At 34.0% G+C, this 26,240-nt stretch overlaps 3 protein-coding genes across 3 annotated transcripts; all 3 read left to right on the top strand.

Annotated features, from left to right (window-relative positions):
- Positions 1-339: 339 nt before the first annotated feature.
- LOC144853965 (musculin-like) lies at positions 340-6,616 on the top strand. Its single transcript, XM_078711844.1, has 3 exons — positions 340-416; positions 2,162-3,338; positions 6,249-6,616. Exons 2-3 carry the CDS (start codon positions 2,949-2,951, stop codon positions 6,357-6,359), a joined length of 501 nt encoding a protein of 166 aa, XP_078567970.1. The 5' UTR covers positions 340-416; positions 2,162-2,948; the 3' UTR covers positions 6,360-6,616.
- A 1,374-nt stretch (positions 6,617-7,990) lies between these two features.
- On the top strand, positions 7,991-11,600 carry LOC144853964 (uncharacterized). Its single transcript, XM_078711843.1, has 2 exons — positions 7,991-10,788; positions 11,170-11,600. Exons 1-2 carry the CDS (start codon positions 8,050-8,052, stop codon positions 11,206-11,208), a joined length of 2,778 nt encoding a protein of 925 aa, XP_078567969.1. The 5' UTR covers positions 7,991-8,049; the 3' UTR covers positions 11,209-11,600.
- Positions 11,601-13,815: 2,215 nt separating this feature from the next.
- LOC144853465 (uncharacterized) lies at positions 13,816-17,102 on the top strand. The gene is made up of 2 exons (XM_078711162.1): positions 13,816-16,623; positions 16,797-17,102. Exons 1-2 carry the CDS (start codon positions 13,816-13,818, stop codon positions 16,833-16,835), a joined length of 2,847 nt encoding a protein of 948 aa, XP_078567288.1. The 3' UTR covers positions 16,836-17,102.
- Positions 17,103-26,240: the final 9,138 nt, after the last annotated feature.

The raw sequence follows: 26,240 nt of genomic DNA, 5'->3' as shown, positions 1-26,240 counted from the left end.
CCCATCTAGATAACATATACCATCATCAATTCTCCCATGCGTTGTTTTTCACGTATCAGGGTCAGTATATTCAACAAAGATCTAGGCCTACTTAAATACAGTGTCGATTACGTCTTTTAACATTTTATTTAACAAAATGAATAAATTATAATAAAAAAAACAACAAATTAAGAATATTTCTTCTCGTACAGAAAAGTAATGAAACCAGTAACCAGATTCACGAACTTTTGTATTAAAACATTTCGTTTTTTGTGTAGTATCGTAACAAGTCCATTATAGCAGCACATCTGCGTAATATGTAGATTAGGTATATTTGAATACCGTACTACTAACGTTACGGGTATTCACAGAGCCACATGACATGTTTTAAGACACATGTGATATACTGCACAAACAGTAGGAAGGCTCAGAATTAGGTACGTGTCTGGTTTTCACTTTTTTCTAATTCTATTAAATACCTTAATTACTGAATTCTTCTTTCTTTTAATAATCATTAACACTGTTCGTTACAAATTAAATAGTTTCGCAGCGTAAACGTGTATAATTAATGCTGCTAAACAACATAACAAATGTGTAACATTCTTGGTGTACAGTACATGCCACCAAGTGCGATGGTACATTTAATGTGCTATTGGTTAATCAAATGTGTGACTGCATGTATTATCAGTTCATTAATTTATATTAAATGATGTCAATGAAATACTCATTCCGTGTATTAGGTACGGTAATTGAGTGCTGGAATTTTGTAATTAACTCACTCACGTATAAACATAGTCTCTACAGCAGGAATTCTTGCGAATTCTGCAGGTTCTAACTTCTGTTAGCCCGATTGGTGCCCATCTCACTGAACCTACTCTTCCGTGGCCTAACTTCCGTGGCCTAACTTCCGTGGCCTAACTTATATTCCGAACAATTAAATACCCATTCCCATTCTTTCTTTCACTCAAAGGCTCCTCACAAAGCATGGTCTATTTGCTTTCAACATCATAACCGAATGAAACGAGTATTATTAAACTGAATGTTTTGAAAAAAGTTAGTTGACAGTTAAATATCACATACTAATTGATTGTTGTAATTATGTATATTAATGTAATCTTCTCTCTATTTCAAAATGTAGCCATCACGTCATCCATTTTAGTAATTATTATTAATAATTCTTATAATTGTAATCATGGTCATGTTCAAAACTGTTATTTCATTATATTTTTGTGATTTATTTTTAGCATCTATTCGCTGATCTATACTGTTTTTGTGTAGATATGTTGATACTTTCAGACCTTCATCATTAGCATTCGCATGATTTCACAGCAATAATTCGCCTAATAGATTCCCTTTCGACCGCTTGAAACTTGATCGGCTAAAGTAGCCTACTTTTTATACACCCTTTACGTGTGTTTAAAAGCGCAAATTAGATTTCAATTTGTATGACAGTTGCTTTTCCTTCACTGATACAGAGGCATAAAGTGACAATGTTTCCGCCCAGTGGCGTGAATTTAAGACACTGTTTATGTAACTTGTTCATTTCTGGTTTTAGTAGTGTTTGAAATGCATTACTTGACCTTCCTAACGTACTATAATCCAGGTATATTGACTGTACATATCATTTAAACGTTTTACTTGGCAAAATATTTTTGTCAAGTATAGTACTTGCTTTTTTTAATTGGCAAAATGAAATGCTTTAAAGTATATACTACTTTGTTTTTCTTTGCTTTTATTATATTTGTTTGCTTGAGATCGTCCATATTTTTTAACGTTTCGTCTTAATTTTGGACGTTACAGAACATACCTATTGCTTTTCAGAAAAATCGATATATTGGTGATGTTACTATTGCTCATTGAAATTTCGAGTTATCTCTAGGCCTATCTTCAATAGGGCGAAATAACAATAGCACATCCTCTGTTGTTCTCTATTGCCAAGTATTCCGCTCAGTTTCTGAGGAGCATAATTTATCATAAAAGAATGTTTATGCATGTTTTTGTTTACAGTTCATCAGTAAAACCATACAGAATTAAAACATTGGTGCGCTCGTAAATAGGCCAGTTGAACGCTTTCAATAAGTTGTTATTTCTATTTTCGTGGTACAGTATTTGACTAAATTTGACCATTTAACCTAAATTCTGAATATAGTATTTTCTTTCACTTGGCAAATTCTCATTACAGTTTAAGGTGAAAACAATACAAAACTGATGACCTATATTTATACGATGGTCCTACACTAGTAATGGATTTAGTTTCAAAAGAAGTCTTGATTTGAGTCACAATGTAAATCACATCCATTGCGCATGCGCGAAAAATATGTTGATACGCATGCTGCACTGAGACCAAAGATGTGGGTCTAACAATTCATCTTCGGAATTGGAAGTGCATTTGAGATGTGAAGATGTATGACCCTCCAATACTCTAAATGGTGGACCTTATCAATAAAAGTTCAACAGTCATAGAAAAAGTATTCAAGGATTTTTACCACGGACAAATTAACTTGGCTTCAGTTCATCAAGTGTAATGTTAGCGTACACCAGCGTAGTTCCTAGTAAATCATCTTTAGTAAATCGTTCTTGGTATTCGTTGATTTGACGTGATAGAACTGTCATTCGTAATATCTTTTTATTGGCATTCGACGGGGGACAGATAGCCTGTCATCTGCTTAAAATAAAAAGGGAAGTTTTTATAGACAGTACATTATGCATTTAAAAGCTTTTTAGAATACTTGGATGAATTTTTAAGGTGGAAGGTAATTTTTATTATGTTATATTCAGGAAAGATGCCGTCAAAACTTGTTAAATCACATATTCGAGAATGTGAATAGGCAGCAGCGGGGTAACGGAAACCAACAACTAACTAAAAATACACAATAAAATACATTTTAAAAGGAAAGGATAAAATTAACACGAATTGAGTAAGTTGAAATTGCTTGTGCTGTTAAAAGTACAGATCGCTTTATAGGGACATGCTACCTCGGACATCCCAAGCTACGGAACCAACGCACGACTTGCCTTCAATATCGTCGACTAATTACGATGATATTGATAGAGATCGACAGAACAACAATGTTTTAGATGCGGGAATTAAACAGAAGAAAGGTGCTAAACGTATGGGCCCCAGACCTCCGATCAAACCAGTACAGCGCATGGCAGCCAACGCACGTGAGAGGGCAAGGATGCGAGTGCTCAGTCAGGCATTTTCTATGTTAAAAACCACCTTGCCCTGGGTACCAGCCGATACAAAACTTTCGAAGTTAGATACACTTCGCTTAGCATCTAGTTACATTGCACATTTACGAAGTGTGCTAGATGACGAGGACCAACAGGATTCAATGGGAACTCATCCGATAAATCTTGTAAGTCTATTTGATTTGTTATATCGTACGATACGTGTACATATCCATTGTTTGGTTACTCGTTTTTTAAAGGAATCTTTTTAAGTACAGTATTGTTTAAAATGTAACAATTGTGCACGTATGTTATGTAATGATTAGGCATCGTTCCTGATTCAGATACGCTGTAGGCCTATCGATATCGTTATCGGTATCGTTATCGGTGTCATTGTGTGGTGTCCATTGTTTGTTTATTTCCATCGTCCGCGTTTTTTTTTTATCTTCTTTTAACTTCTTTTCATCTCATTTATTCAGCAAAAAAATGTTCTTATTCTATATTTTAAAATGTTGTTTCTTTCTTTAGATAATATAAGATAAAGAAATGTTATTGCAATCTTCTATACAGTAAAAATATATAAATGAAGTTGAACAAAATTCACATTGAAATTAGTACGAAATCATTCTATGATACATAAACAACATGAACCTTCAATTTGTTATGTTTTTCTTAGGAGATAATTTGAAAGAAGTAAAATAAACTCGGTTAAGAATAGGCTGTACACAGGAGTGCATGCACCGCTTTCGATACTAATTTCAGAATTTACAACCGAATCAAACATGACCGTCGACGGCTGTTTATTTAGACGGGCTTCATAAAAAGATAGTCTTCGTGTAGACTGCCGCGTAACTTACACTAGAAGATACAATGTAAAACTTACAACGCAGCGCAAAGACGTAATGTGAACAATCACAAGCGTCCATCGGCTCAGTATTTGGAATACGTCATTAAGTTAATTATGTGCGCGCGCTGTACGTAACTACTTTGTGTGTCTTACTCTTAGTTAACCAAGGTAAAGTTTTGATAATCTTTTTGTGAGATTGTCTGTTTTAAAAACTTGTTTAAAACATTATAGACAATGATTAATACAAAATAAAATGTCATTTCTATTAAAATATAATATCAATCAAACCAAAAAATCAAATATTGATTTATTAAACCGTATTATACAATCAAGACAACGTGTTTTATTCTTGGTAGTTTGTAATACAAATCTATACCGTAAGTCGCTAATTGTAACAGGCCTAAATAATAATTTGGGTGTAATTTTTTTTCGTTTTTATAAAGGATATGGTAAGATTTTCTGGTGATTTCACAATTCAGAGTTATCTGTAACCAAACTTCTGTGTGGCCTACATTTGAGAGTAGTGTTACTCACAGTTATTAACGTGTTCAAAGCCCCGTTTACGACTGTTACATAAACGTCCATTACGCGATGTCTATAATTTTAACGACTTCTTTTCATGCTAACAAAAAAGTAGGGAGAAAAACAGATCAAAGGTCATTGTAAGTGTCATCCGATAATATTGACATTACAACGAATAATTTCCTTTTTTAAAATTAGCAAAATGGATATATGTTGTACCGGATACAACCAAGCTGCAATATCAACAGTTTAAAGCATTTTGAATCATGGTTAAATAAAATCAATCTCACTGTTGTGTATAAACACTGCTCTGAATTTCTCCGGCACCCTGATTTATGCCAAGATTGTCTGTTAAAAGCTATGCGTTCTCCTAGCGACCGGATTCCGGTCCGACGACCGGATAAACATTCGTGAAAAATACGTTTAAGCAGGGAAAATGTAATTTCACTCTACCCTGGTTTAAGTAGAATCAGGACCTTCCATTGTACTTTTTTTATCCACAGTACTCATCGGTACACGTTAAACCTTTGACTAGAGTCACCAACTTTCTTGTTTATTATTGGTTAATGGCTTAGCCGGTGGCGAACAATTAACAAATTCACCGTAAATAATTTGCAAGATTATGCCGCTCTAAATCCGGGTCACTTGACTTCTCATCTCAACTATTTATAATAAAAACTATCAATATCAGTTCTTGCTAGTTGTGAAGTTAATTCTATTGAATTAAACAAGCCTATTATTTGAAATATTGCACGTCAGAGCATGTTAAATAAAACATGGCATTTATAATGTTGTAACGACATAGTTTTTGCATACGGGCCTTTTCTGTAGCGAAAAATGTAGACACAGTGGTACTTACCGTATTTAATCTACAATAATAAAAGCAATATTATGTTCAAAATGTAAAACTATACAATTTTATCAAAGTATTCAAACAAAACATAATCTTATAATGCAATATACCATTTTATCATATATATTTATATTATATCGAATCTCTTTTTAATACTGAATATCAATCTTTTTATCGTTTTAGCTCTGTAATATAAATTTTCTCTGTATACATGTTTGTTTTATCTAGATTTCAACACAATATCAAAATATTTTATATAAGCTTTAAACCTCTGTCTGTATAATATCACATAAATATTCATTGATAAATAGATAGATAGACATATATACTGTAACCATCACCATAATTGTTTATCATTGCAATAAAAGTGGGTTGCCCCCACAAAAGAGAAAAAAAAGTATTTCGACACCACCAATTCAGATACAGATACACTTTGATTTCGTCCTTTACAGGAAATTTACATGATCGCAGTTGACAACTTAACTAACTTGTCTTGTACGCAAAAAAATGTTTTAAAAAAATCTCAGAAGCGTCTTTACTCTGTATTTTTTTAAATAACAACATTCAAAATGATGGAAATCGATATCGGAACTAACATTACGTTTTTGCAGAAAAGCACATTAAATCGTTTGTATGATTTTGATTTAGTCATGGAAACAGCGATACAAGACAAATTAGCTCATCATTATTTTGTTTTTGATATAATTCACAGTATACAAATGATGTCTTGAATTCGTTGAATAGAGATAATAATAGTAATTTCATTCGGACTTTATAAAATATTCTCACTATTCAACTCATAAACATTCATTATTTGTATAAAACTGCGGTTGTTATTCTTCAGTTCAGTCATTTGAATTGTTTGTTTCTTTATAGACCTGGCCATTCGCATCGACGTCTCGCTCACCTATTTCAAACGAAGACGAGAGTCTCGATGAAGATGGAATTGATCTCAGCAGCAACACAACAACCTCAGACACAGAGTGATATTATTGCAATGCTGCCCTCTATGTATTATTACAATGCTGCCCTCTATGTTAAACATAAAACTCTGAACAATGAAATTAACTGGCACAACTCTAATCAATTTACTTGACTTTATATAACATTTATTTCTTTTGGATGTGATATTGATAATTATATAACGTAAAAACAAAATCAAGATTTGACAGTGGCGTTAAATGGTATATTTTTACACTGAATAACCAATTAATATACTTATTAAACGTTTGTTTTCTTTATAATATTGTTGTTATATGTTTTCTATTTTGTTTGTTGTCAATTTTAAACAAGCATTCATAGTCCTAACACCAAGAAAGTGAAAAATAACACTGTTTCACAACTGTAAAAAAGTTAATCTTCAATCCAAACAGTCTGAGTTCCCATCATTTAATAGCATCACATCGAATTTGTTATACCATTCATACAGCGCATATTGTATTTATAAAAGTAAAATCAATGGATAAACGAAAGAATTGTCCTAGCGCACAATAAGTTCTTGTCTCAAACTAAAACTTTACGAAAGTCTGTCCGAGAACAATCAGTTACTGACCTCTCTAGTTGTTAAATAAAATGTAGCATACTATTTAGAAAGAAACAATTGATTGTACAAAACCAGGAAAACAATGTCCGCGTTGCCGTATATGATCAGCACAATACAGAGCTTTCGATATGTATATATTGTGTCGTTGGTCATACCTAGAAAACACCAACATTGTGTCACGAGGAATAGCAAGGAAGCACTTCCCGCATGCGCACCATATACATTACCACATGACTTGTCCCGTGTCGTTGCAAATAGAAAGTTCCCTGGTATTAGTACCGAACATTTTTCATCAAACATTTCCCATGCAGTAATCAGTTCCTGTGTGCTAGTGATAAGCTATTGTCTTAACACAATATACAATATTATAGATAGTGGAGAAATGTAATGAGGTTTTAAAACACTATACACCCCGGCATACTGTATTGGTAAATTTGGCTGGCGGAATTTTAACTCGCAAACCGTAATTCAAGTTTGTCGGTGAATTATTCCATACTTTAAATGTAAGTAGTCCTATTTAATTAGAAGGATGTGATCTGGTTATAATAAGTATTTGCTCATTAAAAGCAAATACTTAACTTATTTGTTTCTCATTAAAATCATAAAGTAAATTAAATAGCCTATTTCTTCCATTATGACGCATAGTAGTGAGGCACAATGTAGTCAATATAGCCCTATTACAACTATGGGGTAGGTGGGATATCTTCCTCGAATTCTTCCCACCCATCTTCCAGCCATGACGCGTTGCTTAACCCACTGTTTAGAATATTACATTATGAATTGCATCACACAGAGAAAATAGAAGAAATAAAAGATAGAAATCGAAACCAGAATGTGTGGGTATAAGCCTATTATCTTCTGTGAATGTTATTGTTTTCTATTGTTTCCGTTTATTGAAATAGTGAAACATTTTGATTTTTCAGCATTGAAAAAACAAGCATGCTTGTACAAAACTAAAGCAATATGGGTCATGAATGAAGGTTTCGTGTTCCTAGTAGACATTAAGCTCAACAACACTTCCTATAGTGTTAGTTGAATATTTGCAAAATGAATAAAAATGTAAGCAAATATCTACGCGGCTTTTACTCGTTTGACCGCAGCTTTAATAAACGTGTTTTATCAGACGATAGTGAGATGGAGGAAGCATATAAAACTGCGCAACAAAGCGGAAGTGTTCCGTTTAATAGAACCAAAATTCTTATCCTAGGAGATCATGCTGCGGGCAAAACTTCAACTTGTAGGCGTTTACAAGGAAAGGAATTCAGACAGAATGAGCCGAGTACAATAGGAATCGAAACTGACTCCGTCAAAGCTAAAGTCGATTATGTTAACAATAAATGGTGTGCTGTAACTAATACACCTTTAGAAGACTACGAATGTTCTGCTGCTTGGTGGGCGGTATCACATGTGTCCAAACGAAGTAACAATGAATCGAGGTCATCTACTATTACGAAACCGAATGAAAAAACAAAATGTTTAATAAGACAGACAGTCGACGACATTACTTACCAAGTTATTCACAATTTTCCTATAATGGTCACCTTCCTTGTTGGTGGATTTACATTTGGATTTGGATTTATTTCGTGGATATGTATACTATGCTTGATGTATATTTTTGATGTTCATAGTGCGTATCGATTTGGGTCAGCATATACGATTGCAATGGTGCTCGTTGATAGCGCCATGAACACAGGCCTGAATGAAGCCAATAGTGAAGCACATGGGATATATTGGACAGACACCATACACGACACGATGACAGTGTGTGCATATGGAGTGATTGGATTAATAACTGGCGCACTTATGGGAGCCGGAGGAAGAACTGGTATCTGTATAGCATTCAGTATAATGGTGCATCCTAGACAGCAAATGTTTACTATTACAAACGTTACTAAAACGTTACTTGTTATATATAGTAGAGCATATTTTAAATTGTCAATTTACATATTTGCTATTACCACTATTATAATCAACAGAAATGTTCACTTCAGGTTGTATGCCTTGAGTCGAAAAAACTGTATCATGTTATTGGCGATTATTGTGATGTTTCTCAATTTGCTCTTTTTTATTGGAAGACAATATTTTACAAGTATATTCGTTTCTTCCTGTGTTGCAGTAACTGTTTTTTGTACAGCTAATGGTATTATAGTCGGTCGAAACTTTGTTGCTTATGGATATATACCTCAGAATTATATATTCAAAAAATCAGTTGGCCTTATAGCCGGGTTATTTATAGCATATTTTTGCGATTGGCAACTTGTGTGTTTTCAATCTGAAAATACAGTATCAATATCTCTGTATTTGATTAATTTACTTTTTATTATTTTACCTATTATTTCATTTATTATCTACGAATGGTTTGCATACATGAAAGTTAAACATACATCGTCTATTCCAATAACACATGTTAGACAGTCACTAAAAGCAGTCATTCGTAATGAATCGTTCTTGGATGCTAGGCTTAGTTTATGGGACTTTGCCGGACAAGAAATGTATTATAACACACACAATCTGTTTATGCCTAAACAAGGCGTATATTTGATAGTGTTCAATGCAGTTGAAGCTGTTCTAAATCCAGGAAAACAAATTAAACGTCTCGAGTATTGGCTCCAATCTGTAGCCATGCATGCAGAAATAAAAAATGTTGTAGTCCTACTTGTAGGAACCAGAAGAGATGATATTAAGGACAATAACGCCCTTGAAACATTTCTAACACTAGCTACTATTCATCTTTACAAACGATTCACCAAACTACTTGCATTTCATCCTTCGGGAAAGTTATTCTTTTTTCTTGAAAATGCATTGAACATTGACAAAGAACGGAATGTATTACGTGAAGTAATCTATAGTGAGATTAGAAAGTTAGATTTTTTTCAACAAAAGTTCTCTATCAAACATCTGCTGTTTAATCAAACGCTTTCCAAGCTTCGTCAAAAGCAAAGTTTGATTGTTAGCTTAGAAGAAATGTCAGAAAATGAAAAGTCCATATGGACAACAAATGAGTTGCGTCAACTTTTGATTTTTTTCGACAGATCTGGAGAGATTATTTACAAGGATCACGATGAGTTACTTCGTAAGTACGTAATCTGTGATCCTCAACTATTGGTAGACTTTCTTAAGTTCTTGGTGAACATTCCAGAACCTCACAAGAGAAATCGAGAAGTAGCCGATTGCTGGCAGAAACTAAAAGAGGAAGGAATCGTCGATAGTCGATTACTGCAACATATCTGTCAACTTCAAGGAATTTGGGCAATGTATCCTTACGTCATTTCTTTTTTAGTTGGCACACATTTGTTGTTTCCCCTTAATGTTTCCAATGAGGTGGAACCAACAGGTAGCTATTTTCTTGGATGTCGATTGCCTAAGATTGTGTGTACTTCCACAATCTGGAACAACGAAGATGAGTCACAGACCGTATTCTATTTTGACTTTAGAGAAATTTTAACAGAAATTTTATTTCTGCGTATCGTCGCTAAATGCTGTGAAGAATTTACATGGGATAAGGTTTATTACAATGCAGCAAGAATTAGAGCTAGTAAGTCATGTCTATTTATGATTATGACCGATACCATTTCTGGAAAGATTGAACCGTACTGTCAGAGAAACCTGATAAAACTTGCCATACATAACGATGACCAATCACAGACTATGCACGTACTACAAACAATAATTAATATTACTGAAGAGATAGTCAATATTGCTTTTGATCCAGACCACTTTCGAGAAAATTACATCTATGGACCTCGGTGTAACACATGTAGTTCCTTAGATGATACTTTGTCTTTGGTAAATCTCGTATCACCTGGTTATGACGTGTCTTCGTCGGACGGCTACAGACCAGACCATTACCACAAGATTTCACTTAATCCTAAGGTACGCTATTATTCACTAGATTGACTAAAATAATTATTTCAAATACGAGCAACTTAAATTGTCTACTGTATTAAATGCCAGGCGACCGGTATTAAGAAACGTTATAGTTATTTTGTTTTAATGTTCAATGGTTAATTAAAAATATACTTAAAGACCCATTTATACTAGTACGATAACGATCCACGATTCATTTTATTGTTCTTCTATTGATCATGATTTGATTTTAATGCATATTATCAAAGACAGCATACATGTTTATCTTATAGTTCTAGAATGAAAACTTTCTAATTTATTTTGTTTTATGTAAAGAAATATGTTATCGATTTATCGTCGATCGTTATTAAATATTAGATACTACAAAGAATTTTTATTTCTTTTCAGTTCAGCTTTACCTGTAGTAGAATTGACCAGAAATTGTGATTATCAGCAAAGAACAAAGAAGATATACGCTTTAAGATTAAAAACTATCCCCTTAATTGGAACCCAATAATATGAAAATATTGGAATTGATGATTTTATTACAGTACACTTTTTGTTCACGTTTTGTGAGTTATTCTTTTACTAGGTCTATTAAATATAAAATCATAATCAAAAAATATTTATCAAATTCCTCTTTTCATTATAAAGTGTATTCTTAATTGATGTACGGACAGTAAAGGGAATTTGTCATGGAGTATTTTAAAAATTATAATTTTCCCTACTAATATTTCTCAAAACTCTATAATTTGTTTTCCCTGTTTCGATTGTTTATTCATCAAAATAAACCAAACGCAAAATTAGATCAAGACAGCACGTTTGATTGGTTCATATGTGACAACGGGGTCCGTGCAGAAAAGAACTTTTTGAAGCTTTTTTGTACAGCTCAGCGTTCGGTTGGTTTGGTGGTGGCGCTATTCACGCATAACAAAAAAAATCCACAACATATCGCGGATTCTAACAAAAGCTTTTAAAATAGCAAAGCTGCCCTCTATGTTAAACATAAAACTCTGTAATAATTATATTACTTGACTACTTTATATTTATGACATTTATTTCTTTGGATATTGATGATTATATGACGTAAAACACAAAACAAAATAAAGATTTTTCATTGGCGTTAAATGGTCTATTTTACACTGAATAACATACTTTTTTTAATATAAATTGTTGTTTTCTTAATGGTTTCTATTTTCTGTGTTGTATATTTTAAACAAGCATTAATTGTCGTAACACCAAGAATGTGAGAAATGACAATGAAAAGTTCATCTTCAATCCAATCAGATCCCAGCATTTAATAGCATCAAATCGAATCTGTTTTACCATTACATACATCGCGTACTGTATTATTACTATTTATAAAATCAGACAAAGTAACATCAATGGTATTTGGATAAATGAATGCATTTGAAAATCTATTCATCTATTCATTCATCTATTTTCTAGCGCACAGAGTAACAATCAGTTAGTGACCCCTCTTGTTAGATAAAATGTAGCTATCATACCATAATATTAGAAAGAAAGAATTGTGAAAACCAGGAAAACAATGTATTTGTGTTAATAGTCTACCGCAATACTGTAACAACACTTATAGCAATTATCGTTGCGGTTTTATGATCAGCACAATAAAGAGCTTAGAAGAATTTGTCGATTTAGTTCAGCACATAATACTGTTTTTGGAATGATATACATAGTACCACATGTGTAAATGAATTAACAGTGAAGCTCATGCAAAATGGTGCATCCCCAAAAATAGATGTTTACAATTGTAAATATTACTGACAAATTATTAATAATTGTAGATATTTTGAATTGTCAATTTATATATTTGCTATTATCACTACAGAAACGTTCACTTGTATACATTCATTCGAAGGAAATGTATCTTTTTCTTATTGATTTATCTCAATTATGCTGTGTTTTTGGAAAACACTATATTTCAATTGTTTTCACCATTTCTTGTGTTGCAATAACAGGTTTTTTCACAGCTAATCAGTCGAGCAAAATTTCGGAGCTACTCGATGTTTGCCTCAAAATGATATATTAAAAAAATCAGTTTTTATAGCAGGCTTATTATAGCATAATTTTGCGATTGGAAACGTGTCTGTTGGCCATCTGAAAATACAGTAAACGTATGTATATCACAGTATGGCATTTAATATTTAAGGCCAATTTATACTAGCGGTAACGGTAGCGGAAAACCACTAGCTTGTCCCTAATAAATTAGAATAGGGGTACGTTCACTAACTGTAAGTGTCGATAATGGCTTTTCCATATCGATGTTAGTAATATCATTTTGCCTCCGTAACAATGTAAAAGTCACAGACGGTGAAGAATTATAATGTGTGCTGCTACGGTACATTGCTCTAAAGGGAGTAAGTTTTGCTGGTGGAATTCCAACTTGCAGACTAAACTTTAAAATGTTTTAGGTTGATGTAAAAGTTGGTGTGACAGGTAAGTGTTGCAGGCCTATTTACACCTCCTAAACCGTGACTTACCAAATTTAATTAGTTTATTTAGTTCTTATAATAGGCATTTTTGGGTAAAACAATATTAGATCTGCCACATTACTGGTACTATCGCTGTTCAAATTATTATTGATATCAGATATTAATCATTAGCATTCTAGCAAATTTCCGGGTCAGCAAAATGGTAGGCCTATTTCCGAGTACTACGCGTGGTCATGGTGGTAAGTCCTAAAATATACAAGAAACTCACGTCCTCGGGTTGGCTGTACTGAGAGAGAGTTCACCTAAGAATTGCCATATTGTGGGATTACTGTGCTCGTGACGATGAGGAGTCCCGTGGGCTATTATCAGGGCCCAGCACATTTCCATGCCAAACGAACCCAATATCCCTATACCGTCGTAATTAAGAGTAATTGTTTTATTTTGCTGTGGGGTACCAGTATTAAATTATTATCAGTAGCCCAATGAACATAGAAAACAACATTTTGTTTAATAAACTTTTATTTCAGTATTCAAATAAGAAACGTATGCCACTGTGCCCATTTACTGAAGCAAAGGACAAACTGTATACAGAATAATTACAATGGATAAAAGGGCAAAGCAATATCTAACTGGCTTCGACGGATATGGACTTAGTTTTAATAAGCGCGTTTTAGCAGATGATATTGAAATGAAGGAAGCATATAAAACTGCGCAACAAAGCGGAAGTGTTCCGTTTAATAGAACCAAAATTCTTATCCTAGGAGATCATGCTGCGGGCAAAACTTCAACTTGTAGGCGTTTACAAGGAAAGGAATTCAGACAGAATGAGCCGAGTACAATAGGAATCGAAACTGACTCCGTCAAAGCTAAAGTCGATTATGTTAACAATAAATGGTGTGCTGTAACTAATACACCTTTAGAAGACTACGAATGCTCTGCTGCTTGGTGGGCGGTATCACATGTGTCCAAACCCAATGACACAAGAACAAGATCATCTACCCGTAGGAAGCCGAATGAAAAACCACTAGTTGGACAGAGAGTCAAAGACATAGCTTACCAAATGTTTAGTAATATTCCCGTTATGATCACCTTCCTTTTTGGTGGATTTACATTTGGGTTTGGGCTTGTTGCATGGGCATCCATAATATGTTGGATGTCGGTTGTGGATGCCCACAGTGCATATCGGTTTGGTTCTGCATATGTGATTGTATTGGTACTCGTAGATAGTGCCATTAATATAAATGAAGATAATACAATACATAAAGCTGAGGTAGATTGGACAGACACCGTACATGCCACAATGACAGTGTGTGCATATGGGGTGATTGGTTTATTAACTGGCACACTTATGGGAGCCGGAGGAAGAACTGGTATCTGTATAGCATTCAGTATAATGGTGCATCCTAGACAGGAACTGTTTACTATTGCAAACGTTGCTGACAAAGTCACCATTTATAGTAGATCATATTTTGAAAATTCAATTTTAATATTATTTGCTACTATAATGCACAGAAATGCTCATTCCACGCTATACACATTAAGTCGAAATAACCGTATTCTTCTATTGATGATGGTTGTGACGCTTCTCAATCTGCTGTTTTTTATTGGAAAACACTATTTCCAAAATATACTTACTTCTTCTTGTATTGTAGTAACTGTTTTTTGCACGGGTAATGGTGTTATCGTCGGACGATACTGTCGTACTTATGGATATATACCTCAAAATTATATATTTAAAAAATCTGTTGGATTTATTGCCGGGTTATTTATTGCATTTTTCTGCGATTGGCAGCTTATGTATTTTCAATTTGAAAATACGGTAAACACCTTTGTATCTCTGTTGATTAATATACTTGCTATTGTTTCACCGATTTTTGCATTTCTTCTTTACGAATGGTTTACATACATGAAAGTTAAACACACAACGTCTATTCCAATAACGCATGTTTGCAAGTCAATACAAGCAGTCATTCGTAATGAATCTTTCTTGGATGCTAGGCTTAGTTTATGGGACTTTGCCGGACAAGAAATGTATTATAACACACACCATCTGTTTATGCCTAAGCAAGGCGTATATTTGATAGTGTTCAATGCAGTTGAAGCTGTTCTAAGTCCAGAAAAAGAAGTTAAACGACTCGGATATTGGCTCCAATCTGTAGCCATGCATGCAGAAATAAAAAATGTTGTAGTCTTGCTTGTTGGAACTAGAAGAGATGATATTAAGGACAAGACAGACCTTGAAGCATTTATAAGACTAGCTACTGATCATCTTTACAACCGATTTTCAAAACTACTTGTATTTCATCCTTCGGGAGAGTTATTCTTTTTTCTTGAAAATACACTGGACATTGACAAAGAACGGAATGTATTACGTAAAGTTATCTTTAGTGAGATTAATAAGCTACCATTTTTTCAAAAGAGGTTCTTAATCAAGAATCTCTTATTTAATAAAACGTTGTATGAGCATCGTAAAAGAAAAAGTCTAATTGTTAGCTTAAAAGAAATTTCAGAAAGTGAAATATCCACATGGACATCTAATGAGTTGCGTCAATTGTTAACTTCCTTCGACCGATTTGGAGAAGTTATTTACAAGGATCATGATGAGTTACTTCGTAAGTACGTAATCTGTGATCCTCAACTATTGGTAGACTTTCTTAAGTTCTTGGTGAACATTCCAGAACCTCACAAAAGAAATCGAGAAGTAGCAGATTCCTGGCAGAAACTAAAAGAGGAAGGTATTGTTGATAGTCGATTACTGCAACATATCTGTCAACTTCAAGGAATTTGGGCAATGTATCCTTACGTTATTTCTTTTTTAGTTGGCACACATTTGCTGTTTCCCCTTAATGTTTCCAATGAGGTGGAACCAACCGGTAGCTATTTTCTTGGATGTCGATTGCCTAAGATTGCGTGTACCTCCACAATCTGGAACAACGAGGATAAGTCACAAACTATATTTTATTTTGACTTTAAACATATTTTAACAGAATTCATATTTCTGCGGCTTGTTGCTAAATGCTGTGAAGAATTTACGTGGGATAAGGTATATTATAATGCTGCTAGAATTAGAGCAAGTCAATCATGTTTATTTATGATTATGACCGATACCATTTCTGGAAACTCTAAACCGTGTCAGAGAAACCTCATAAAACTCGCCATACATAATGATGATCAATCACAGGTTATACACGTCTTGCAAACAATAATAACTTTTACTCAGGAGATAATCAACAGTGCATTTAATTCTGATCATTTTAAAAAGAATTACATCTATGGACCTCGCTGTAACACATGCAGTTCCTTAGATGATACTTTGTCTTTGGTGAATCTCGTATCACCTGGTAATGATGTGTCTTCGTTGGACGGCTACAGACCAGACCATTACCACAAGATTTCATTTAATCCCAAGGTATGTAATGTTATTACTACATTATATTATCTATTATATTAATCAATTAGAATTAACTACTCTAATGTTTTGGTTATTGTGTATTATGAAAAATGTCCTTAATGGCTCAGCAATGGATGCATCCTAGAGATGTTTACAGTCCTATAATACCTATAACTATTCTTTATTCTCAGTTCAGATTTACGTGTACTCGAAGTGAGCAACAATGTTGACAAGACTATCTTAAAATCCAAGAAGTGCTAAAAACTTAAAAGATAAACACAAACTATTTATCCATTTGAATTACTTTTATTTTAATTTAAACACGTGAAATGAATAATAGATTTCTAAGATACGGTTGTAAATACAGTGCATTGTATATTATTCGAAATATTACCCTATTGTCTATACACAGTAATATGCAAATAACTAATAGGCATGTACGCTGGTTTATGTTCCTGGTTTAAGCTATTGGGTATTTTGTATCTTGATCAGAGGAAGATATATTAAACATTTCCTTTTAGAATGTCCTGAATTAAATAATATTAGGTATAAGGTGTTTGATGAAATTAAAACTTCTTTAAATGAAAACAATGTACAAGAGTACTGGGACATATTTATGTTCCGCTGACCTAAAACTTCACTATTTACTTGATGATTTATTTTCTGAGAATGCCACACTTGGTTCAATTTTTGACAAGTTTTGTAAGATATATTTAAAAGATTCTTGGAAAAAACAAGCTGAAATTTTAAATAACCCTGCAAATAATGTTTAAATTGTTTTTTATTTTTATTTTTTTTTGTTTTTTTTTTCTTCTTTTGTTTTTTAACTGTATATTAATTGCTTTTAATTTATACCAACTTTATTATTATGTAAGTATAGTACTTGAGCTACTTATTGAGTGAGACTAGATCTTTTATTCGTCATGTTATTTTGCTTTTTTTTTAAATTTTGCTTTGGATGCACCGTTAGGTATTGTCTAACGTGTGCCACTGTTACACAAGTGATTAAACTGTATTGTATTGTACAGGCATATTTATAAGAATACAAATAAAGAGTAAACTTCCACTCTTCACTGAGAATCCGAAACTACCATTGTCAGAAGATGTTAAAAATATATAATCATTTCTGATTGCACAGTCTACGAAGTAAAACGCTGTTAAAGAAGTTTCTTTCAGGTTACTACTGGTATTCTTGAAAGTGTTGTTGTCATGTGATTCAAATTCCATTCATTCACTATCATCAGTCAATACAAACATAAACAAATTTGCAACAATTCTTTATTAATTTATTAATGCAATGTATACAATGATCAATAAATATGCTGAAATTTCAGCTTGTTATTAAGTACATGAATTAGGGCTACAAAGCAATATGTAATGTAAGTTACATTACTTAATGATAATATAGAGAAAAACGTAGAAAAGACATTGATAATTACATAGAAAAAAAACCGATTGTTGCACGTGTGTTACAACCGCTAATGTAGAAAACGCAAGCTAATATCGAAACAACCGTTAATGTAGAGCAATCCACCGCTAATGTAGTAAAACCTCCAGCTAATGTAGAAACACCAACAGCTTATGTAGTAAATAAAAATCAACACCAGCTAATGTAGAAACGGTCAACAGCTTATGTAGTAACGGAAATTGCCTCCCAGCTTATGTAGTTACTATCGCCAGCTAATGTAGAAAATGTTATATATTTTACAAAAAAATGTCTAAATCATGTGCAAATGCATCGATCTTTACTTAGCTATCAGTCTTTCCACCTCTCGTAAGAAAAACGACCACACATCGTAAGCAACCATCTCTGTTAGGGACCGGTTCACATAATCGACCACCTCTCGTAAGGGATCACCTCCTCTCATAAGGGACTGCTTCTCATAATCGACCACTTCTCGTAAGCGACTACCTCTCTTAACGACCACACCTCTTAAAAGTGACCACCTCTTTTAATGGACCACGACCTCTTTATCTCTATTACAGGACCGCTTCTCATAATTGACTGTCTCCCGTCACAACGACCTCTCGTAAGTGGTAAGTGACGACTCTATTAAAGTACCACCTCTCTTAACGACCACACCTCTTAAAAGTGACCACCTCTTTTAAGGGACCACGACCTCTTTATCTCTATTACAGGACCGCTTCTCATAATTGACTGTCTCCCGTCACAACGACCTCTCGTAAGTGGTAAGTGACGACTCTATTAAAGTACCACCTCTCTTAACGACCACACCTCTCGTAAGTGACGACCTCTTTTAAAGGACCACCACCTCTATTAAGGGACTGCTTCTCATAATCGAAAGTAACCGCCTCTATTGAACGACCACCGTCTCTGTTAATGGACCGCTTCTCATCATTGCCCACCTCTCGTAAGCGACCACCTCTCTTAACGACGACCACACCTCTCGTCAGTGACAACGTCTTTTAAAGGACCACCACCTCTATTAAAGGACCGCTTCTCATAATCGACCATCTCTCGTTACAACGCCCTCTCGAAAATGACAACCTCAATTGAACGACCACCGTCTCTGTTAAGGGACCACTTCTCATAATCGACTATGGTCGTTCAATAGAGGCGGTCACTTTCGAGAGGTCGTTGTAATGGGAGAGATGGTCGATTATGAGAAACGGTCATATAATAGTGAGAAAGAGGTCGTGGTCCCTTAAAAGAGGTGGTAATTTACGAGAGGTGTGGTCTTTAAAAGAGGTGGTCGATTATGAGAAGCGGTCCCTTAAACAGAGATTGTTGTTTACGATGTGTGGTCGTTTTAGAAACTGTTGGTGTTTCTACATTAGCTGGAGGTTTTACTACATTAGCGGTGGATTGTTCTACATTAACGGTTGTTTCGACATTAGCTGGCGTTTTCTACATTAGCGGTTGTAACAACGCGTATTATTGTACCGTTATTGTATATCTATTTATTATTTTACTAATAATTGTCAATCTTCAAGAAGAATTTCTGTTGTTATTTTATGATGATGATGGACAAATAAAGCATTTCAGTATTCAGTATTTCAGTATTCAGTAATTGTTTGGCAAGAATTAAGCTTTAAGATATGTCTTTAACAGTGGATAGGCCTACCAATTAGTGAGAATACCGTAAGTCATGGTAACATTATTTGTTTTTAACTTAACATACATCTACTATAAAAGTTACAATCTGCTAATATTTATCTAAAAGCAGCCAAAATATGAAAATAATTCAAATCATTGGAATTGATAAAGTAATCAAATAGCTATAAAACTTTGAAAGCATGCTTTATTAGCGTCATAGTCAAGTTTCAAATGTATCCGATGATTTCAGATTGAAATTAAATGCTTCAAAGTGAAATTTTGATAATAAAATGCGATGTACTAACATCGTCTACAAATAGATAAGATAATTCTGATATACTCAAATTTCTTCGACAAAAACTTCTGTTTCGTAGACGTTTTTATTTTTGTATTCGTATGATTTTGTTCGGGGTTTCACATCGGTGACCTTGAAATCCACATCTCGTGGAAAAATAGCTTCTCGAAGCTGATCATAATTTCCCCTATTATGAGGAAGAAACTGGTACACATCTGCAGCTGACTTGGGATGCTTTATTGTTAGTTTGTAATAATTATTCCCTTGTCCAACAGTACCCATAATATCTGTTACTTTAAAATTAGGATTTTGTGACGTACTTAAGAATGTTGGGGATTTAAACTGATTATTAATTCTGTAATTAATATCGTTTATACCTGGGATTACTTTTTCGTACCGGGTCAGAGGATCTACATACTTTGGTATTCTCTCGTTACTCAGAAGTTCATCAAGATTTTTCTGATCATTTATTAAAGCTTCCCTTTCAAACGAAGGTAACTTTTTAGATCTTTCGGAATTCCTAAGCATACCATTTAATTTTGAAGATATACCATAATTTTTCTCACCTTTTGCAGTGAATTTTCGCAAAGATTCATACTGGCTTTCAGTAGGCAAAAACCGATTTTTACCTGCGTTTTGACTCTTTAATGCTTTGTAATCATCATCCCACAATTTGCAAGTACCTATTTGACGCTTACATATTCGTTTAATCTCGTCAATTTGTTTAGCAGTGGTTGTATATAAGTCATCGATTTTTTGCTTAACAGACTTTGTTAACTTATTACCGATATTTTTCACGGATGTTTTTACCCCATTATTATGAACTTCTTTTCCCAGTTTGCCAATTTGTGATGGTAGGTTTTGAGCAGTCTTTACTATCTGTCCCGGAATTTTCTTAACTGACTTTATTGCCTGAACGGTATTCTTCAGCGAGCTCTTTAAACCTTTAACGCTGTAACTCTTTACAACATTCTTGACAGAATTCTTTGCAAGTGATACTGCTGCCTTACCGAAAGCTTTGACACCTGCTTTCACTCCCTGCTTGACGGCAGTCTTAGCTGCATACACACTGGCAGTAGCTGTCCCTGCAGTTACGACAGAAGCCACACCAATCGCAACATCAAATGCCAAGTCAATTGACATGTCCTTTGCTCTTTCCTTAGCTACAGAACTACAACCAGTTGCGCCATATGCTATAGAACTAGATAAGCTATAAAATAACGAAACAATCGGAATGTACTGGATTACGTTATATGCTTTCTGTTCCTTTGCATTAGGTATACAGCCTTCAGAATTTACTTTCCATGGTCGAATTGTAATGGAGGAAATTATATCATTCCATGACTGGCCGACATAGTCGACTTGACCTCGGAATGACTTATAGCGACCTTCGCTATTACGATGTTGGTACACAATAACTGAACAGTGATCACACTCAACCGAGAGGGACGACAACTTGTCATTCATGCTTATGGCTGACATGTCTGACCGATCGGAACATATACGCACAGATTTCCCACGAAACCTAGAGTGCTCATACGCAATGACACATATTTCGTAGGGAATAATCATCAACGATGACGTTTTATCATTGAACCTATTCAGATATCGCTGTGTTCCTTGATACAACACTGCTGCAGCACCATAATCTCTGTCTTCAAACAATAGAACATTACATTTTCCAAAACAACGAAAAGACGAGTATTTATCATTCATCGAACCCTCAACAAAGGTGACTGCGCCCTGATGTATCTGACTTCTCCCTTGGAAACCACTGTGTTCATAAAAGGTGACAGGCCAATGGATATTGCCCTGATATTCCCCATAATCCCAAGGTCGAAACTGAATTGATTTGATTTTTATCCATTCTTCACTCATATTTGACTCGTCTGCATTGAACGCAATAAACGCACCTTTGTAGGCATCTTTGTATACAAGCACGCTACACTCCTTGCATGACAGTTTGAAAGATTTTACTATGATGTCGGATCGAAATACAGTGTCTCCACATACTACCTGTAAAGCACCACGGAAGTTGGGTTCGGAAAAAATGTGTAAACATAGCTCAGAGAGCGAAAAGGGTAAAAAGACGAATGACGAGAATTTATTATCGTACTCCTCGCTTAAGTAACTAATTTTATTTTCATAAGCGATCTGAAACCCCGAGAACTGTACATGCTCAAACGTTATCACAGTACAAGGAGTAGGTTGGCATGAAAGCGAAGAGGTTTTGTCATTCATAAACGGGCCCACGCTCTCCACGATGAAGTCGTCGTGAAGTTGGTATGACTTTCTTAAGCCTGAAAAAGATTTGCCTTGAAACAGTGTTACTGTTCCTCCGTCGATTTCTCGTTTCTCCCTGGAACCTACAGCTTTAGGCATCAGTTGACAGTTTTTTTTCCATAGAAGGTTCACCGTATTCTTGACCGACATTGATGTCTCACCAATACACCCATCGACAAGTGTGAATGTTTCGTTTCCTGTTACACCGTAACACTCACCGTGGAGTTTTGTTTTTTTTTCTCTTTTGTGGTTAACCACCACCTTTATTCATTTAATATTTCATACATATTTCGTTCACATTTCATTTTCATACATTAAGTTTCCGTTTTCTACTTTTTTCGTTATTTTCTGATTTTTACTCTTTTAACCTTTATACATATAGTGTTTTGATTATATGCATACAAAAACCATAAAAATCTACACTTCATTTTGTACATGATATAATACTGTACATTTTAAAATACAAATATGGATGTCACTTATACGTATGGCAAGCCTCAGCTGTCTGAAGTATTCAAAATATTATATTATTATATCATTTTTTTATTATATTATATATTGTGTTGTAATGAATTATACGTTTTGCATTATATTACTTGGTTTTAGCATTATATTATATCTATTTCTAATATATTATGTGAAAAATGTAACAAATTATTGACTTTTTGTATTATATTATTCGGTTTTGGCATTATATTATGAACATTTACTATTATATTATTAATAAAATACATTATATTATAATATAATTGTATTATATTAAACGCATTTACCTTACTTTATAACATACAACATTATTATATTATACGGATTCGTTAGTTATATTATTATTTTGTATGATGTTTATTATACGTCACGACTTATTTCAGTTCTTCTAACTCTTTCCCTCCCTCCCCCTGCTCACTAACAATCAGCGGCAGAATCTGAATTGTGTGACTGTTGAAGAATAACTAGCCTAATTATCTTTACTACGTACTAGGCCTAGGCCTACTAGGGGATCTAGCCTAGACGTAGCTAGTTAGACAAGTGACCAAGGACCACCGGACAGCTACAACTAATACTACAATACAATAATACTACTACAATAACTAATACTGCTACTACCTAGGCCTAGCTAGTAGAGTACTAGGTAGCTACTACTAGGCTCTAGGGCGTATGTATGATGTTAACTACTAGGCCTAGGCCTACTAGTACTAGGCTAGGCCTAGACTTAAGTTGTAGTAGGCTAGGGCCGGGCCTGCTGCCTTAGGCTACTACTACTACTAGGCAGTCAGCCCATGATGGGTACGAGTAAGCCAAAATTTTGGATAAGTAAACCAAAATTTGGGTACGAGCGAGTTGGCATGGGTACGGGTTGACCTGTATCCTTCTAGCTAATTGTACTAGGCCTAGGCCTCAAGTAAGTCTACGCTACCCAGTCCGGCTACAATATGGTTTATTTTGTTTTATAGCTTTATTGATAGCTGGGTTCAAATCTGGGTTGGGATGGCTTTTTCTCATTCAAAAACAGATTTCCTTATCATATCATAAAATAATATATGAATTTATTTGTAATATTGTAATGTATACATAATATAAGTAATTGCCATTGCATTTATTATTATTTATTATATATTATACGGTTACCCCTTAATTATAATTTCCTTGTTATATTTTACAATATTTTCTTCATAATTCTACAATTTTGTCTTTCACAGCACAAATTTATCATACTGAATCATCACACACCAAGTCTCATAAATTTCTACTGTATTTGTCCAAGCTACTCCAGCTACATGGTATTGCCTTGAGGCTAAACTACACGGTATACTGGCACTACCATTATTCCTGGCTCGTCAACCTGGACCACATAAGCACAGTTTCAGTTTCAGTTTATTTACCATTTCAATTTCTGAACATAAGAGATGAACAACTTATATGGATGGATAACCGTAAGAGCGAAGCTCGTTTACCGGTCACCCGTTAGTGCAGTAACATTACGGACAACATAAAGACAGGACAAAGGTGCAATACATGTGAACACTTGTGTTTGCAACCCCTTGGATAAAATAATATATTTATATAAAGGAGAAAGTTAGATATTATAATATTTCTTTTCGATCATACAATGATAATTTTAAAATTAATTAAATCCTAAGAAGTCATACTACTGATTCAAAACAGTGACTGACTTACACCCTGTGGTCAAGACTTGCTCTTATGCTTATTTCCTCCAACATACAGAGTACATAGGACTATTTTTATTCATAACTGTTGAATTGCATCCCAATACATTGTACCTATTGGTATTACAGTATATTCCTGTCAGACAAAATAGTGGTTACATCTGAAAATGTTTTAAACTGTATAGATGATGATTTTGAAAGATTATGGGTAAAAGTTAGCGTAGATAAGGTACCATTATACATTTGTGTTGCATATTTCCCGGTCCAGGGAGTAAACAATGATTTGACTGACGATCTATACGCCCAACTGCTCTCTGAAATAATTAGAATTGAAGAGAAGGAAATGAATCCTCTTATTCTACTTCTAGGTGATTTTAACGCACGGATTGGTGATTCCATATATAACGGAGACCCCGTAATAAACTCAAATGGGGAAAGGCTAATACAATTTACTAAAAACGCTAATTTAACTAACCTTAATAGTACTATTTTTTGTGAAGGTAAAATAACATGGCAAAGAAATAATCAACAAAGCACGATAGACTACATGTTATGCTCAAAATCCTTAATAAATTATGTAAATAAACTAATTATTGATGAGCATAGACAATTTAGTTTTGGGAGTGACCATTGTGTGTTATGGTTAACACTAAATAATCTTAACATAAGTAGTCAACAGACAAGTAATCAAAATAAACCAATTTGGGATATTAAACATAACCAAGATTATTCCTTTTATCAACAAAAAGTTGAAGAAAAATTTAATGACTGGAATGTTAGTAACGAAAAGAATATCGATACTACATGGGATTTGTGGAAGGAAAAAATTATCGAGGCAGCCACTGAAGGTATCGGAATTAGACGTGTAAATAATAAAAACAAACCATGGTTTGACAAAGAGATAGACGATGCCATCAAAAAAAGGAAAATCGCGTCGCGAGAACACAGAACATGGGTTAAAAATAATAAAATTGCTAATAGGAACTGTACTGATAATAATAACACAAATAATACTATGAATTATGATAATGGCGTTACACTGTGGGAGCATTATAAAGAGACACAGAAACATGTTAAGCAACTTGTTGCTCAGAAAATCACAGAAAAACGTGTTAGCAAATCTATTGAAATTGCAAACAAAGGTGGTAAATCTTGTAAAGACTTTTGGAAAGTGCTAAAAGGCAATACAAATAACAGTAAAAATATTCAATGTATTAAATCAAGAGACTCTGGTGAAAACATTGTCGAAAAAGGGAAAATGAATGAGGTTGTAAAAGATTACTGGGAAAATCTTGGCAAAGCCAATATGAATCTTAATGATTGCGGTACTTACCTTACAAGTCGTTTTGTTAATAATATTAGAAATCAAGCAAAAACAAATTGTACATATGATAAAGATGTTGACGAAAATTGTTTGTATGATGTTAAGATAGATTATGATATTGTAAAAGAGGCTATCCTAATGGCAAAGAATAATAAGTCACCAGGTCTAGATAATATAACAAATGAATTAATTAAGAATGGTGGCGAAAAGCTAATCAGATCTATATTAGACCTATTTTTACAAATTTTAAAACTAGAACAAATACCAAGCGAGTGGAATATTAGTGTAATTGTTCCTATTTACAAAAAAGGGGATCGCAATGATCTAAATAATTATCGAGGGATATCGTTAACCTCTTGTATATCCAAAATTTTTAATAGGATAGTTGCCAAAAATATCTCTCTCTATCTTGAAGACAATGCTATTCTTTCGGAAGTCCAGGGAGGCTTTCGACCTTCGTATAGATGCGAAGATCATATCTTTGTTTTAAAGAGTATAGCAACTTGTCGC

Source organism: Antedon bifida, chromosome 10 (genome assembly GCF_963402885.1).
Source record: "Antedon bifida chromosome 10, ecAntBifi1.1, whole genome shotgun sequence".
Lineage (NCBI taxonomy): Eukaryota > Metazoa > Echinodermata > Crinoidea > Comatulida > Antedonidae > Antedon > Antedon bifida.
The sequence above is the reverse complement of the archived record's forward strand: the minus strand, read 5'-3'. Positions and strand labels throughout refer to the sequence as shown.

Excerpts from the sequence above, each read along its gene's own strand:
- LOC144853964 (XM_078711843.1), top strand. The coding sequence starts at position 8,050 with ATGGAGGAAGCATATAAAACTGCGCAACAAAGCGGAAGTGTTCCGTTT. Across the intron at positions 10,789-11,169 it reads AGATTTCACTTAATCCTAAG|TTCAGCTTTACCTGTAGTAG; the intron begins GTACGCTATTAT and ends ATTTCTTTTCAG.
- LOC144853465 (XM_078711162.1), top strand. The coding sequence starts at position 13,816 with ATGGATAAAAGGGCAAAGCAATATCTAACTGGCTTCGACGGATATGGA. Across the intron at positions 16,624-16,796 it reads AGATTTCATTTAATCCCAAG|TTCAGATTTACGTGTACTCG; the intron begins GTATGTAATGTT and ends CTTTATTCTCAG.
- LOC144853965 (XM_078711844.1), top strand. The coding sequence starts at position 2,949 with ATGCTACCTCGGACATCCCAAGCTACGGAACCAACGCACGACTTGCCT. Across the intron at positions 3,339-6,248 it reads GAACTCATCCGATAAATCTT|ACCTGGCCATTCGCATCGAC; the intron begins GTAAGTCTATTT and ends GTTTCTTTATAG.